This window comes from Monodon monoceros, unplaced genomic scaffold, assembly GCF_005190385.1.
Source record: "Monodon monoceros isolate NGI ecotype Baffin Bay Population unplaced genomic scaffold, NGI_Narwhal_1 Super_Scaffold_18, whole genome shotgun sequence".
Taxonomy (NCBI): Eukaryota; Metazoa; Chordata; class Mammalia; order Artiodactyla; family Monodontidae; genus Monodon; species Monodon monoceros.
The window spans coordinates 80,707,237-80,724,455 of record NW_021703774.1 but is presented as its reverse complement, the minus strand read 5'-3'; the positions used below and the strand labels follow the sequence as shown (position 1 = coordinate 80,724,455).

Below are 17,219 nucleotides of genomic sequence, written 5' to 3'. Positions count from 1 at the left end.
AATTCTTTCTTTGCTTCTGGGAAGTGTGTATAAAAGAGACAGACAGACAGACTGGGCTTAAAAAAGAGAAAAGAATTAAAGCTGATCAACAGCCACTTTTAAAAGGAGAAATTGATTAGTTTTTCTATGTATATTTTTCTTAAAATTCCAAACTTTTTCTTATCAATATTGATTTAACATATTTAATGCCCAGAATTACAGTTGTTAGGAACATTATATAATATGATAACCAACAAAGTTGCTTGAGAAAAATGTTCTTGTTTTTTCCTTTGTCCTTGTTTCTCTAGCAATCCTGGCAATCCATAAGCAGTGAATCAGTCCACTGCAAGAAAAATAACATGTGAGAAACATGTGCTTCCAATATGCAGATTATTCCCACATTTTTGGATGAGTTTATTCTTTTAAAGATTTTCATAGCTATAATTCAAGTGAAAAGTTACCAATATTCTTAAATATTAGCATTATTAAAAAAAATAAGAGAATCCAACATAAAAAGGTATTGCTAGGGGCTATAGGAAAGATGTATGAGATTAAACATGTATTTTGGATACATAAGGACCAAAAATAGTAGAATTATTAATGTGTATTTGAAAAGTATACTTAAAAGTATACTCAAATGTTATAAAGGAAAGGGAACTATCTATTCTAGAAATATGAGATAAAGTAATAAAATTTAAATTTTGATTATGAGCTAGGAGCCTATAATTACCTTCTAGTTACAGGAAATACTGTAGAATAGTTTTCCTAAGAAATGATGGAAACCATATTGCTGTACACACTTGACACAAACAATATAAAACATTAGGAAATCTACTCTAGCAAACAATCCCACACAGATTGCCACAGTAGAGAAAGAAAGGAAGGGTAGGGAAGAGGCATATGGACTAGATCAGTTGCTTTCAAACTATGAAACCAGTTTCCCTTCCAGAGATAGGTCTAGTCATCAAAGAGGAAATAAGTGAAAACTGCTTTCCTCAAGGAATGTTGTTCCCGAAGATAGTCCAAAACCAAAACTTGTATTGCAAATGAAACATCCTAAAAGGATTCAATCCAAGGAGGGTCACAGGTAGAAATGCTAACAGTCTGTTCCTGCCTGACAATCAAGAATTCATCACCATTTTTCTCTTCCCCACTTCTCAAGAAAACCTTTGGGAAAATATCCAAACAGGAAAAGTTGGATCATCTCACCTATAATCAGAAAGAGAACAGGCTTTGAGTACTCAAGGGATCCACAGTACATAAAATACTGAGGCATGAAATCAAAAGCACTGCAAATACCCTTGGGTCTCATTAAATTCCACAATCCATAATTTCTAAATATTTGTTAATGCTATTCCAAGAACCACATCTTAAATACAATTCCTTATGTGTTTGTGTTCTAGCCCCCGTGAACGCATGATCTGCTGTTTCTGGAACATGTGGGAGGCTGCTTTGTTGTGCCAGCAATTCTTTTTTTTTTTGGAAGTATAGTTGATTTACAATGCGGTGTTAGTTCCTGGTGTACAGGAAAGTGATTGTTATGCATTATATATACATACATCCTGGAAATTCTTTAAACCTCTGATTTTTAAGTAGTCCTCACCATACACAGGAGAATAAACACCTAAAGATTTTCTTTTCCAGAGAGATCAGTTTAGTGCTTTAAAAAAAACTCTGTGTCTTTAACACTTCACATATTAAAGAGGGAGGGGCAGGAAATGGATCAGAAGAATTAAAGTAACTGTGGAACAGAATATTTCCCAAGGAACCAATCAGCAGTTACTACACCAAGAAACAGCTATGACTTTTGTTCAATGTTAAAATCAGGTATAGAAATCATGTGCTAAATGAATATAGCTAATTCAGATGGGATTAAAGACAGGAATACTATTTAAATGATTTTATTTCTGCATAGTAATCCTGAAAACATTCTGAATTACAGAACAAAATAACATAAACAGTTTTTAAATATTTTCATGTAATTTCTTAAATGTCTCTCTTAAAAAATATATATTACAAATAATCGAAATTTCTTTATTTTGGTTCAGTGGCTCTCATTGAGATGATTTACAGACTTATTGCCTTTTCTCCCTTGAGAAAGAAGTCATTTATTTAATATAATTGGCAAAAATTTCTTTTCCCAAGTAATAGTAAAATTTCTTTTTTCCTTCCTTTGAGTGGACATTTTTGGCATATACTTTGTCATTACCGAAAATTTGTAAACTCAGGCACAAAACGGAATTAACTTTGGCTGTTATACAAATAAGTGAGAACAACACTGAAGCCAGCTTACTAGAAGGTCCTTTTACATGAGGTTCTAGGGCTTCCTTCACACCAGCAGCTGATTTTAATGAGAACTAAGGTAACTAGAGTGAAGCCCTCCATCTAAAATCAATTTTCCAAATCCACACACACACACAAAAACCCTGGCAAAAGCCATTCATGCATTTTTCTTGCATGAGCAAAAACTCAGCTTAAGGCTACTTTCCAAATCTTCTAATTCCAGTAGGTCAGTTCTAACCTATTATTCGTTTCAGTCTAAAGTTTATTTATTCGCATTTGTGGAAATGCTGAAGTAAGAGTTGAAGAATCAAAGTACTGGAGTTCTTACCCTTGGAAGATTTTTCCTTTTCCTGTTTGCAACTTCTCCAGCTCGGAAAAGCTTCCATTCAGTTAAAGTGACAGGCAACGTGGTATCCTTTGTGAGCTTTGACCATAAATAAACTTGTGAGTTCTTCGGTTCCATAGTCTTCCGGTGAAGTAACTGAGGTTTGGGAGGAAGCTAAAACAGAAGAGGTACTGCTAAGGTAAGATCATCTAGGTAATGCCTGTGTTCTCAAAGTCAAAGCTATCCCCCCAAAATATTTATCTTTCCTTTAAAATCATCTAAAATGAGGACACTGTAATTTCATTTTCACTGTTTGTAAAGAAGTTTCTTGGGTTTCTAATCCAAGTTCTTCTACAACAGTGTAATCAAATTTCCAGAAAACAATAGCTCAGAGTCCTCATTAACTCAAGGCAGCCTTTGCTTTCAGGGCTGGTGAGTGCTTGCAGGGACCAGACAGGTAATTTAGGCCACAGGATGATGTGAGGCTATTACAGTGCTGTGGTAACTATAGTGAACTAAAAGGTTTATGGTCTGTCTAAAGGTGTTTGTATTCAAGTCTTCTCAAGCGCTAAAAAAACAAACAAAAACCCCTCCCCAAAACCAAAAAAAAGTTTTGTGCTGCTCCCCCCAAAATAAAACAAAGAACAATAAACCAACATTTCAGTGCCTCTTAGTTTTGGCCCTAGTTAAACCATTTTAACCTTTTTGTAGGATCATAAATAAGATTCTAGTATTTTCTTATTTCTCTGGTTATACCTTGTGTGCTTTGAAAGCACTTTTAGGGGGTGGTAGCTTCCATGTTGAAAGAGACCTCCACATGGGCAAAGGCTGCACTGCAATATCTTCATATGGATTTTCTTTGGTGGGATCTTGAAAAATAATGAAAAAAAAAAGTTTAGAGGAACATAATTAAATGGGAACACACTGACTACACTTAAAAGGAAAAGAAAGCAAAAACTGACTAAATATGTTCAGCTTTCTACTCTACATTGCTGTAGGGATGTAGGTCTCAAAATCAATGGTACTTTAAGCTCACAAACCACTCAGGCGTCCAACCAACCTCAAAGAATTCTCAAAATACCATACTACACACATCTACTTCTGAACTGAACAGTCCAATAAACTAGTTGTAAAATCCATTAGAGGATTAAGGAATTTATACAACAAAGGTTTCAATATTAGAAAGGAAAATCTAGAGCAAGACATGCTTGATTGTAAAAGAAAATAACATACTCTAGTTAAGGGCTCCACCAACTACATACTCACTAAATTTAATTGCAAAGTTTGTGGACACCTACATATGATATCCTCATAGATATTGTCCTCAGACTGTGTGTAATAAAGTGCTGAGCCAGAATTTCTTCTAAGTTCTTCATGAATCTTCCGTGAGTTCTGATTTCGAAAGTGCTGAATGTCCTCAAATTCAAAGGATTTCCTTAAGAAAGGAGATACATTTTAAAGTTGTATCTTGTAAAACTCTAGTATTCTTTATATTGGTATGATAGACACAAATTGATAAGAAAAGGACTTAGTGTACAAAATTACAAAGGTGTTTTATCAGATACCTAAGAATAATAAATTAGGCTGATGCCCTATACGCACCATGAGAAAACTGGAGGCTTTTAGCCAATTACATTCATGCTCTTCTTTGGGTACTTTATTAAATTCACCCTGTAATAAAAAGTGAGGCTAATGCCAGCATGTCCTAAATGAAGTAGAAGAATGTACTTGCTTCCCTATACATTGTTTTTTTCTTTTTTGGCCGTACCGCATGACAGGTAGTATCTTAGTTCCCCAACCAGGGATCGAACCCACATCCCTTGCATTGGAAGCGCGGAGTCTTAATCACTGGACCGCCAGGGAAGTCCCCTATACATTTTTAAAGATGTAAAATGGAAGTTTTTCTACAGTACTTATGTCAGTAAATTGTCCTGGATATTACCTATACTCCTACTGTTTCGCTTGTATGTATTTTCCCCTTGGGTTAATCAACATCTGTATAATCAAATTATAGGTGTAACCCACACATGGAAATGGAAACTGGTTTGAAAAGGAAACAGAAGCTCAATAGTTCTATAAGGAAAATACTTAAAATCATTACCTTTCAAATAAAAACATACCTTTTAGATCTCCCTCTGATTTTTCTGCCATAGTTCTTTGGTTCAGGTTCCTGAGAAGAGGCTAAAGAGGGCTCTGTACAAGAATTATTTTCACAGTATTTTCTGTCACAGTTTCTTTCTTTATATGGCATATCACCAGATTCAGATAAATATCTGAATGTCCTACGAGGTTTTGGCAAAGGATTTATAGAATGTCCACATTCTTGTCCCTCAGGTTCAGAGTAAATGTTTTCTAAGCTCTTCGTTACTCCATATGAACTATCCAGACCTCTGAAATTCAGTTCTTTTTCTGAAGAGTCACAATGTTCTAAAGCTAAATTTAAGACTTTATCTGGGGGAAGTGCTTCTATTTTCTTCCACAATATCTGTGAGGTATAGAAATTTCCTGGAGGTAATGAAGTCTCTGGATCCAAAACTTCTTTCCAGCTTTCAGTTTGTTTGGCCCGAGAACATACCCAGTTGGATCCTGATTCATTTTTAAAGAAGTGTGTATCATCATATTCACGTTTCTCACTTTCATCCTCACTTCGATTGTGGCTTTTGGCATCTTCATTAATACCCTGATCAACATTTTGAGAGTTGGTGACATCCAGCTTTTTGCTCTTTCCCTCAGCAACAGGATTTCTCTTAAGAAGAATCTCTTGATTACAGTTATTATATCTCACTCCAAAGTCCTTTGGATCACACTTATCTGGATTAGATTTACCATTAGTTCTTCCTTCCCACTGAGAAATTTTTTGTTTGATGTTTTTGCAGTGGCTTCTTGACAGTGTATGAACAGCAGAACGAGAAAAACCAACATCCATGTTCCCAGTTGGGTGCATGACAAGTGATGAATTTTACTGAGGTTCCATTACAAGTAACTGTGAAATACTATATTCTTTATCCTGTCAGTTAGAATCCAAACAATTCCAGCATTTTCCTTTCATCTTTAACTTGAAAATGTTTTAAAAAGAAAAATTCTGATCATCAATCCTTGTTGAAAATGGCTACAACTTTATCTTGAATAATCCTATTAAAATGAAATGAATATGTTAACAGTTTTAAAATTTCCTAATTTAAACTCCACTAAAACACTGCCCACCTATCCCTAAATAAGTCGCTTACATTTCGTATGTAAAGATGTACCTGTCATCCATTAAGCAATTCAACCTCATAAAGGCATTCCTACGATGGTAGTATAATATTACAGAGAAAATATTACTTATGGTATTTCTCAAATTGTCTGCTTTAACATTCTGCATATTTAATATCCTAAAGTTAAGTAGAATGAGGTTTTATAAGAGATTACACATAGTAGTATACAATATTATTTTGTGATAAATCAATTCTTTACGAAACCTTCTGTTAATGAAACAAGGACCAACAGAGTATTATAAAAAGCATACAGAAATACATCTCAAATAACCAAAAAGTTTATGTATACATCCAGAGGAAGAGCCAGTTAGTCTGGAAACACACCAACAGCTGATTTCCTTCTCCAGTGCTACGTTGAGATAATATTAGCTCATCACATACCCTTATTTCAACTTTACTATTAGCAACACAGAATTCCATACACACCACTGTCACTAAAGACAATCCAAGGTGCCATTAACTATCAGTTACTTTGAAATGTAATAACCTATTTTGTCACTGAATTTTCCACATCTCTGCCACCACACACTTGACCCAAATCAGCAAAAATACTTACAGTCACATCCCTTCCTTTCACATAGAGGCTTCACTCATTTAGGCCCATTAACTGTTTCCTCAAATGCAAAATTTGGCAGAGAACTTTTCCTGTCAACTGAGTAAAGACCTGATCTCAAGTTCTACTGTATACTGTTTAAAAATAGCAACTGATTCGATACTTCCTGAGACAGGGGTCATCCTTCCTTGAGCTTTGTCTGTGTGTCCTTGATTAACAGGCAGGAAAATGTCTTGGCCCAGCTCTGTCAGTGTAGCTGACCAAAACTGTTACATACACCACACACACACACAATTTATTCTAGGCAGAGCAACTGCTAGTCAGGACTACCATCAACTTTCAATTATTTCTTCAAGTTTGTAGGAAAACCAGGTTTGCTAGCAAATAAACTTTGATGAGGGTCTTATGCAAAGAAAATCATTCTAAAAAACCTTAAGAAATTGAACTCATGTGAGTGGAAAAAAACAAAACAAAGCACCCAAAATATAAAAGCTGTTGGGCAGAACTCTTCACAGAAGACTAATGCATAGAATTTGAACATCCAATCAGCTTCTACTGCTCATTATTAAAACTCTGAAAATCCTTTACTAGTTTTTGATGTTTACAGAGAATTCCAAAGGATTTTAAGGTGTCCTTTAGACTCAGGTTTTCTTCACTACAGACAAGATAGGAGTATTCTTCTCTCTTCTGGGAACCTAGTCAAGGTTTCTGGCAGTCCCAAACTCTTCCATTACTCTTCCCTTGTTAATGTGTTTTAAGTATGAAGGCGTCAAACTGAGAAGAAAAAGATGAAAATTGCTTGCCCTAAAAAAAAATGTTTAACTTGAAAAGAACTGGCAACAAATGGCTTAATCTATGGAATTCACATACAAATATAAGTGATGTGTATTCATGGTGTTTCAGTGGCAAGAGAGTAGCATAGCAACATGACACTCCTTAAATCTAGGTAGGTATTATGAAGAGAAATGCTACTTTCTCCTAACTATGTATTAATACATTGCAGCTTTTAAAAAATGACAAATTATTTCAAAACCAAAAAGTTTTAATGCATTCTAATTAGATCGATGCCTGTATTGATATTATAATCTGTCTTTATACATGATTGCACAGCTCCAATTTTTGCCAAATTAAACTCTTTATAATGTGGCTTGCCTATTCTTATACATAAGTTGTGATCTTGTCCTATCCAAAAAATAAGAATCACCAAACCAAGAGTTGCCTGTTTTTTCCTTACAGGCACCTCACATCTAACTGTCCTTTTAGTCTAATTAAATTGAGTCACTTTGCTACCCAGCACCTCCTCCCCTATGGCTCTCCTAGCCTGCAAGATTCTTTATATCCCAGCCTTCACCTCTAGTTTCTTGCCTTGACCTCCACTATCAGTAGACATTCTAATCCCTATGTGCTGGCCCAGTGTTCAAGTCCTAGATCCCTCCAAGCTTCATCTTTTGAAAGCTCCCTAAAGCCAACTTATTCACATATTTGCCCCTAGACACTGCTTTCTGAGCCTTGCTTCAACAGTTCTCACAGAAACACAGATTGAGAAAATATAACAGCTTCAATAATTTTTAAAATTTTGTCTCTTCTCTTAATACTACAAAATGAGTCAAAAGCTTCTCCAACTATTAAAGACTATTAAGTCAGGCAGGACTCACACGAAGAGAAGCTACAGCTCACGATAACCACAATGGGCAACCTCAAGAGAAGAAACCAGCAACTCAGTTCCTCGGGTGGGCAAAAGAAGTGTAAATGTGAAAAACTAAGCATGATTTTAAAAGTATAATAAAACAGAATGCTCGGAGTAAAGGCTACTAATCAATTCTTTTTTCCTACTCTTTGTTCCCAAAGAGGTGATTCTTAATCATGTCCTTTTGTTTTTACAGTAAGTCCTCCATATTCAAATGAGTTCCGTTCTGAGAGCACATTCGTTAAGTCCGATTTGTTCGTAAGTCCAGCAAAGTTAGCCTAGGTACCAGATTAACACAATTGGCTATATAGTACTGTAATAGGTTTATAATACTTTTCATACAAATAATGCATAAAAAAAAACAAAAAATAAACATTTTTACTCTTACAGTCCAGTACCTTGAAAAGTACAGTAGTACAGTACAGCAGCTGGCATACAGGGGCTGGCATCTAGTGAACAGGCAAGAAGAGTTACTGACTGGAGGAAGGATAGGAGGTGGGAGATGCTAGCGTTGAAGGATCGTCAGCAACAGGAGACAGAGGGCAAACTGCAAGTTCACTCACATCTGATGATGGTGGCACAGGTTCTGGTTCCTCGCTGGATTCAATTCTATCTACCCTCTTGAGAAAACAATCCAGTGATGTCTGGGTAGTAGCCCTTTTTTTCTTGTCATAGATGACACGGTAGCACCGGATTGCATTCTGAACGGCTGCTTCAACCTTTGTGTACTGTTCTATGTTCGGGTCCTGTGCCTCAAAAACTAACAGTGCCCCCTCAAATAAAGAAAATCCCCTTGCCATTTCCTGCATCATGAATCTCTTTGGCTCTTCAGTTACTTCTTCCTCCTCTTGTCTCTCTTCGTCCTTTCTCTGGGCCTCCATTTCCTGGTCTTTTTAGCAGTACCAGCTAGATCACCACTGCTTTTACACTTGCTTGCGGACATCCTGGGCTTGAAATAAAGATACTGTACTACTGTACTCTATACAGTAAAGTACACAAAAGCACAACCTCTTGTAGAGGATGCATGCACGTGACAGTGCACACCAGACACGTGAACTAACTTACGTGACTGGACATGTGAACACACATTCGCATCTTTGAAAGTTCGCAACTTGAAGGTTCGTATGAGGGGACTTACTTGTTTTCTATTGCTTTTCTGAGTATTTACTTTCATCCAAGATGTACATCAACTACAGTTTATCAGCTTAAGATGTAATTTATAGTATAACCTAACATATATAGGATTCTGTGTTCTTAGCCTTTTAAAAGAAACCAATCTAAATCCATTCAGGTAAGTGAAATTCTCTTTAAGAAAGAGAATATTAACATTCTATTTTACTGACTCAAGTATATATAAGGAAAGTTTCTCACTCCAAATCCTTTAAAATATTTTATTTGATTAAGTATAATCTGGCCAAATAGGAAGAATTTAGAACATTCTAAAAGTTGACTTAAAAAACTGATGAAAGGATATACTTTTAAATGGTTAATTTTTGTTATGTGAATTTTACCTCAATTAGAAAGAAAACAGATGAAAGGGACCGAGAAGACTCTCGCTTCTGGTATGATAGAAAAATTGGACTAGACTTGCCTTCCCAACATAAAAAACTATAAAACTGGACTTATATGTAAAATAAATGCTTTTAGATATTGAATAATAGTAAAGGACTGTGATCCCTGAAAGAAGGAAAACAAATGAAGTGGGCACGAAGATGGCCCAGCTTTCACCCAGGAGGCTCTTTTCAGAAAACAGCATAGAACATGGTAACCATGCTGAGTTAAGGATAAAGAGGCCAGAGTGTGGAGGGGCAGAGGCAAATACAATCTTCAGGGTACAGTATCAGAAAGGAGGGAGCAACACAGAAGAGAAGCTCCAGAAATCTACATAGCATCTACTTGAGACTTGGGCTGAATACTAAGCTGGTAAGGTATAAGGTAACACTGCACGAGGCTAGACAACATATTACTGGGAAAGAAGGCCTAACGGAACCCTGTAAAGCTGACTAACACCCAGAGTTAACAAAGGTCTGGGAAATGTTCAACTTCCAATGATCTTCACAAGGGAGGCCTTGTCAAACGCCTGGGTAATTCAGTAGAAACAGTAGGAGGTCACGGCTTGCCAGTGGGACTAAACTAGCCCTAGAGTGAAGGCTACTTTAGAACCACCACAAAAATAAGCTTTTCAGAAGGATCAAGTTGATTCATAAGTAATTTAAATAACCACAGAAACAAAACTCAATATTTTTTACATGAACACATCAAAATCCAGACAGGCCACAATGTAACATTTACAATGTCTAGCATCCAATCAAAATTACTAAACATGCAAAGAAGCCTGAAAATGAGACCCATAATCAGGAGAAAAATCAGTTAACAGAAACTGAAGCAAAAATGACAGACATGATACCAGTTGGCAGAGAAAGACTTCAATTCAGATATTTTAAATATATTCATAAACTTAAAGCAAAATATGAACATAATGAGTATAGAAATAGAAGACATAAAAAAGAAAACAAAGGTAACTTCTGGAGCTTAAAAATACCCCATATGAAAAGAAAACTTCGCTGGATTGTTTGAACAGCAGATTTTAGATACTGCAGAGGAAATGATCAGTGAAGTTGAATAAGTAGTAATAAAAACTGTCAAAAACTAACACAAAAACTGAAGCACAGAGAGAAGAAAAGAGTAAAACAAAAGTCTCCCTGGGACAATATCAGGTGGTTTACCTTACATATAAATGGGAATCCCAGAAGTGAGGGAGTGGGAGGCAGGGAACAAATATTTCAAGAAATAATAGCTGAAATTTTTCTAAATTGGATGAAAACTCTTAACACATAGATACATGGGGCTCAACAAATTCCAAACAGGATAAATATAAGGAAAGCCTTACCAAGGCAAACCATAATCAAGTTGCTGAAAACTGGTGATAAAGAGAAAATTCTTAAGAGCCAAAGGAAAGAATATACATTACATATAGGAACAACAAGGTAAGTCAGAAAACAATGGAAAATATTTAGAGAATTCCTTGGTGGTACAATGGTTAGGACTCGGCGCTTTCACTGCCGTAGGCCCAGGTTCAATCCCTGGTTGGGGAACTAAGATCCCACAAGCTGTCCAGAACAGCAAAAAAAAAAAAAAAATTAAAGTGCTAAGGGGAAAAAAAAATCTGTGAAATCTAGAATTCTAGACATATCCTTCAAGATGAAGGTGAAATAAAAACACTTTCAGTTAAACAAAACTGTTGTGAATTTGTTAACAGCAGACCTGCACTTAGGGCCAGGGACATAATTTGTGGGTCCCAGGGCAAATTGAAAACATGAGGCCCCTTGTTCAAAGTGCTTTAAAGGTACATATGAAGCTTTTCCTTTTTCTGCAGTCTTCTTTTCAGCTTATCATGGCGTTTTAAATTTACTATTTAATGTTTTATGGGAAAAAATTTTTAATTTAAATTATTAGCATGAGTTTTACCATTCATCTATATATTGTGCAATATCATTTTAAATGCAAATATCAGAGCGATACATGGAACATTTACCAATAGACCATACATTGGGCCATAAAATAAGACATGATAAATTTAAAAGGATTGAAACCATTCTGAGGATGTTTTCTAACCCACTATGGAAATGAATTAGAAATCAATTCTAAGCCAAAAGGAAAATCCCAAAATATTTGGAAATAAATGTTTATACTACAAAAGGAAGAAAAAGCTTAAAAACAATGAATGATGACACTATTTCTTGGTGTTTTAAATTGGAACACCTTTTACCCTGTTAAGTTTCAAGTTATATTTTATCTATTTTTTAAATTTAATTTTATTTATTCTTTTATATAGCAGGTCCTTATTAGTCATCAATTTTGTGCACATCAGCGATTGTCAATCCCAACTGCCCAATTCATCACACCACCACCACCACCACCCCGCCGCTTTCCCCCCTTGGTCTGTCCATACGTTTGTTCTCTACACCTGTGTCTCAATTTCTGCCCTGCAAGCTGGTTCATTGGTACCATTTTTCTAAGTTCCATGTGTATGCAATAATATACAATATTTGTTTTTCTCTTTCTGACTTACTGCATTCTGTATGACAGTCTCTAGATCCATCCACGTGTCTACAAATGACCCAATTTTGTTCCTTTTTATGCCTGAGTAATATTCCACTGTACATATCTACCACAACTTCTTTATCCATTCATCTGTCGATGGGTGTTTAGGTTGCTTCCATGACCTGGCTATTGTAAATACTGCTGCAATGAACACTGGGGTGCATGTGTCTTTCTGAATTATGGTTTTCTCTGGGTATATGCACAGTAGCAGGATTGCTGGATCATATGGTAATTCTATTTTTCTTTTTTAAGGAACATCCATACTGTTCTCCATAGTGGGTGTATCAATTTACATTACCACTAACAGTACAAGAGGGTTCCCTTTTCTCCACATCCTCTCCAGCATTTGTTGTTTGTAGACTTTCTGCTGATGCCCATTTTAACTGGTGTGAGGTGATACCTCATTGAGTTTTGATTTGCATTTCTCTAATAATTAGTGATGCTGAGCAGCTTTTCATGTGCTCCTTGGCCATCTGTATGTCTTCTTTGGAGAAATGTCTCTTCTGCCCATTTTTGAACTGGGTTATTTGTTTTTTTAATATTGAGCTGCATGAGCTGTTTATATATTCTGGAGATTAATCCTTTGTCTGGTGATTTGTTTGCAAATGCTTGTAAATACTTTCTCCCACTATGAGGGCTGCCTTTCCGTCTTGTTTATGGTTTCCTTTGCTGTGCAAAAGCTTTGAAGTTTCATTAGGTCCCATTTGTTTATTTCTGTTTTAATTTCCATTACTCTAGGAGGTGGATCAAAAAAGACCTTGCTGTGATTTATGTCAAAGAGTGTTCTTCCTATGTTTTCCTCTAAGAGTTTTATAGTGTCCGGTCTTACATTTAGCTCTCTAATCCATTTTGAGTTTATTTTTGTGTATGGTGTTAGGGAATGTTCTAATTTCATTCTTTTACATGTAGCTGTCCAGTTTTCCCAGCAGCACTTATTGAAGAGACTGTCTTTTCTCCATTGTATATCCTTGCCTCTTTAGTCATAGATTACTTGACCATAGGTGCATGGGTTTATCTCTGGGCTTTCTATCTTGTTCCATTGATCTATATTTCTGTTATTGTGCCAGTACCATATTGACTTGATTACTGTAGCTTTGCAGTATAGTCTGAAGTCACGGAGTCTGATTCCTCCAGCTCCGTTTTTTTCCCTCAAGACTGCTTTGGCTATTCGGGGTCTTTTGTGTCTCCATACAAATTTAAAAATTTTTTTGTTCTAGTTCCGTAAAATATGCCATTGGTAATTTGATAGGGATTGCACTGAATCTGTAGATTGCTTTGGGTAGTATAGTCATTTTCACAATATTGATTCTTCCAAACCAAGAACATGGTATATCTCTCCATCTGTTGGTATCATTTATAATTTCTTTCATCAGTGTCTTATAGTCTTCTGCATATAGGACTTTTGTCTCCCTAGGTAGGTTTATTCCTAGGTATTTTATTCTTTTTGTTGCAATGGTAAATGGGAGTGTTTCCTTAATTGCTCTTTCAGATATTTCATCATTAGTGTATAGCAGTGCAAGAGATTTTTGTGCATTAATGTTGTATCCTGTAACTTTACCAAATTCATTGATTACCTCTAGTAGTTTTCTGGTGGCATCTTTAGAATTCTCAGTGTATAGTATCATGTCATCTGAAAACAGTGACAGATTTACTTCTTCTTTTACAATTTGTATTCCTTTTATTTCTTTTTCTTCTCTGATTGCCATGGCTAGGACTTCCAAAACTATGTTGAATAATAGTGGTGAGAGTGGACATCCTTGTCTTGTTCCTGATCTTAGAGGAAATGCTTTCAGTTTTTCACCATTAAGAATGATGTTTGCTGTGGGTTTGTCGTATATGGCCTTAATTATGTTGAGGTAGGTTCCCTCTATGCCCACTTTCTGGAGAGTCTTATCATAAATAGGTGTTGAATTTTGTCAAAAGCTTTTTCTGCATCTATTGAGATGATCTTATGGTTTTTCTTCTTCAATTTGTTAATATGGTGTATCACACTGACTTACGTATATTGAAGAATCCTTGCATCCCTGGGATAAATCCCACTTGATCACGGTGTATGATCCTTTTAATGTGTTGTTGGATTCTGTTTGCTAGTATTTTGTTGAGGATTTTTGCATCTATATTCATCAGTGATATTGGTCTGTGATTTTCCTTTTTTTGTAGTATCTTTGTCTGGTTTTGGTATCAGGGTGATGGTGGCCTCATAGAATGAGTCTAGGAGTGTTCCTTCCTCTGCAATTTTTTGCAACAGTTTCAGAAGGATGGGTGTTAGCTCTTCTCTAAATATCTGATAAAATTCACCTGTGAAGCCATCTGGTCCTGGACTTTTATTTACTGGAAGATTTTTAATCACAGTTTCAATTTCATTACTTGTGATTGGTCTGTTCATATTTTCTATTTCTTCCTGGTTCAGTCTTGGAAGGTTATACCTTTCTGAGAATTTGTCCATTTCTTCCAGGTTGTCCATTTTATTGGCATAGAGTTGCTTGTAGTAGTCTCTTAGGATGCTTTGTATTTCTGCGGTGTCTGTTGTAACTTCTCTTTCTTCATTTCTACTTTTATTGATTTGAGTCCTCTCCCTATTTTTCTTCATGAGTCTGGCTAATGGTTTATCAATTTTGTTTATCTTCTCAAAGAACCAGCTTTTAGTTTTATTGATCTTTGCTATTGTTTTCTTTGTTTCTATATCATTTATTTCTGCTCTGATCTTTATGATTTCTTTCCTTCTGCTAACTTCGGGTTTTGTTTGTTCTTCTTTGTCTAGCCTTTAGGTATAAGGTTAGATTGTTTATTTGAGGTATTTCTTGTTTCTTGAGGTAGGCCTGTATAGCTATAAACTTCCCTCTTAGAGCTGCTTTTGCTGCATCCCATAGATTTGGGGTCATCGTGTTTTCATTGTCATTTATCTCTAGGTATTTTTTGATGTCCTCTTTGATTTCTTCAGTGATCTCTTGGTCATTTAGTAACGTATTGTTTAGCCTCCATGTGTTTGTGTTTTTTACGTTTTTTTCCCTGTAATTTATTTCTAATCTCATAGCATTGTGGTCAGAAAAGATGCTTGATATGATTTCAATTTTTTAAAATTTACTGTGGCTTGATTTGTGACCCAAGATGTGATCTATCCTGGAGAATGTTCCTTGCGCACTTGAGAAGAAAGTGTAATCTGCTGTTTTTGGATGGAATGTCCTATAAATATCAATTAAATCTATCTGGTCTATTGTGTCATTTAAACCTTCTGTTTCCTTATTAATTTTCTGTTTAGATGATCTGTCCATTGGTGTAAGTGACATGTTAAAGTCCCCAACTATTATTGTGTTACTGTCAATTTCCTCTTTTAGAGCTGTTAGCAGTTGCCTTATGTATTGAGGTGCTCCTATGTTGGGTGCATATATATTTATAATTGTTATATCTTCTTCTTGGATTGATCCCTTGATCATTATGTAGTGTCCTTCCTTGTCTCTTGTAACATTCTTTATTTTAAAATCTATTTTATCTGATATGAGTATTGCTACTCCAGCTTTCTTTTGATTTCCATTTGCATGGAATATCTTTTTCCATCCCCTCACTTTCAGTCTGTATGTGTCCATAGGTCTGAAGTGGGTCTCTTGTAGCCAGCATATAGATGGGTCTTGTTTCTGTATGCATTCAGCAAGCCTGTGTCTTTTGGTTGGAGCATTTAATCCATTCACGTTTAAGGTAATTATCAATATGTATATTCCTATGACCATTTTCTTAATTGTTTTGGGTTTGCTTTTGTAGGTCCTTTTCTTCTCTTGTGTTTCGTACTTAGAGAAGTTCCTTTAGCATTTGTTGTAGAGCTGGTTTGGTGGTGCTTAATTCTCTTAGCTTTTGCTTGTCTGTAAAGCTTTTGATTTCTCCATCGAATCTGAATGAGATCCTTGCTGGGTAGAGTAATCTTGGTTGTAGGTTCTTCCCTTTCATCACTTTAAATATATCATGCCATTCCCTTCTGGCTTGTAGAGTTTCTGCTGAGAAATCAGCTGTTAACCTTATGGGAGTTCCCTTTTATGTTATTTGTCATTTTTCCCTTGCTGCTTTCAATAACTTTTCTTTGTCTTTAATTATTGCCAGTCTGATTACAATGTGTCTTGGCGTGTTTCTCTTTGGGTTTATCCTGTATGGGACTCTCTGCACTTCCTGGACTTGGGTGGCTATTTCCTTTCCCATGTTAGGAAAGTTTTCAACTATAATCTTTTCAAATATTTTCTTGGGTCCTTTCTCTCTCTCGTCTCCTTCTGGGACCCCTATAATGCGAATGTTGTTGCGTTTAATGTTGTCCCAGAGGTCTCCTAGGCTGTCTTCATTTCTTTTCATTCTTTTTTCTTTATTCTGTTCCACGGCAGTGAATTCCATCATTCTGTCTTCCAGGTCACTTACCTGTTCTTCTACCTCAGTTATTCTGCTATTGATTCCTTCTAGTGTAATTTTCATTCCAGTTATTGTATTGTTCACCTCTGTTTGTTCTTTAATTCTTCTAGGTCTTTGTTAAACATTTCTTGCATTTTCTTGATCTTTGCCTCCATTCTTTTTCCAAGGTCCTGGATCATCTTCACTATCATTATTCTGAATTCTTTTCCTGGAAGGTTGCCTATATCCACTTCATTTAGTTGTTTTTCTGGGGCTTTATCTTGTTCCTTCATCTGGTGCATAGCCCTCTGCCTTTTCATCTTTTCTATCTTTCTGGGAATGTGGTTTTTGTTCCACAGGCTGCAGGACTGTAGTTCTTGCTTCTGCTGTCTGCCCTCTGGTGGATGAGGCTATCTAAGAGGCTTGTGCAAGTTTCCTGATGGGAGGGACTGGTGGTGGGTAGAGCTGACTGTTGCTCTGGTGGGCAGAGCTCAGTAAAACTTTAATCCACTTGACTGCTGATGGGTGGGGCTGGGTTCCCTCCCTGTTGGTTGTCTGGCCTGAGGCAACCCAACACTGGAGCCTACCTGGGCTCTTTGGTGGGGCTAATGGTGGACTCTGGGAGGGCTCACACCAAGGAGTACTTCCCAGAACTTCTGCTGCCAG

General features: G+C 36.2%; 1 protein-coding gene across 2 annotated transcripts in view; it reads right to left on the bottom strand.

The window, feature by feature from the left end:
- The window catches only part of DENND2C (DENN domain containing 2C), a 37,265-nt gene extending 31,544 nt beyond the window's left edge, over positions 1 to 5,721 (bottom strand). For both annotated transcript variants that reach the window (XM_029226740.1, XM_029226741.1), the window contains exons 1-4: positions 4,708 to 5,721; positions 3,886 to 4,022; positions 3,344 to 3,456; positions 2,591 to 2,761 (exon numbers count right to left, since the gene is read on the bottom strand). In XM_029226740.1, coding sequence (XP_029082573.1) covers positions 2,591 to 2,761; positions 3,344 to 3,456; positions 3,886 to 4,022; positions 4,708 to 5,531 — 1,245 coding nt within the window. In that variant the 5' untranslated portion in view covers positions 5,532 to 5,721. The remainder of the gene's footprint in view (positions 1 to 2,590; positions 2,762 to 3,343; positions 3,457 to 3,885; positions 4,023 to 4,707) is intronic.
- Between the last annotated feature and the right edge of the window lie 11,498 nt (positions 5,722 to 17,219).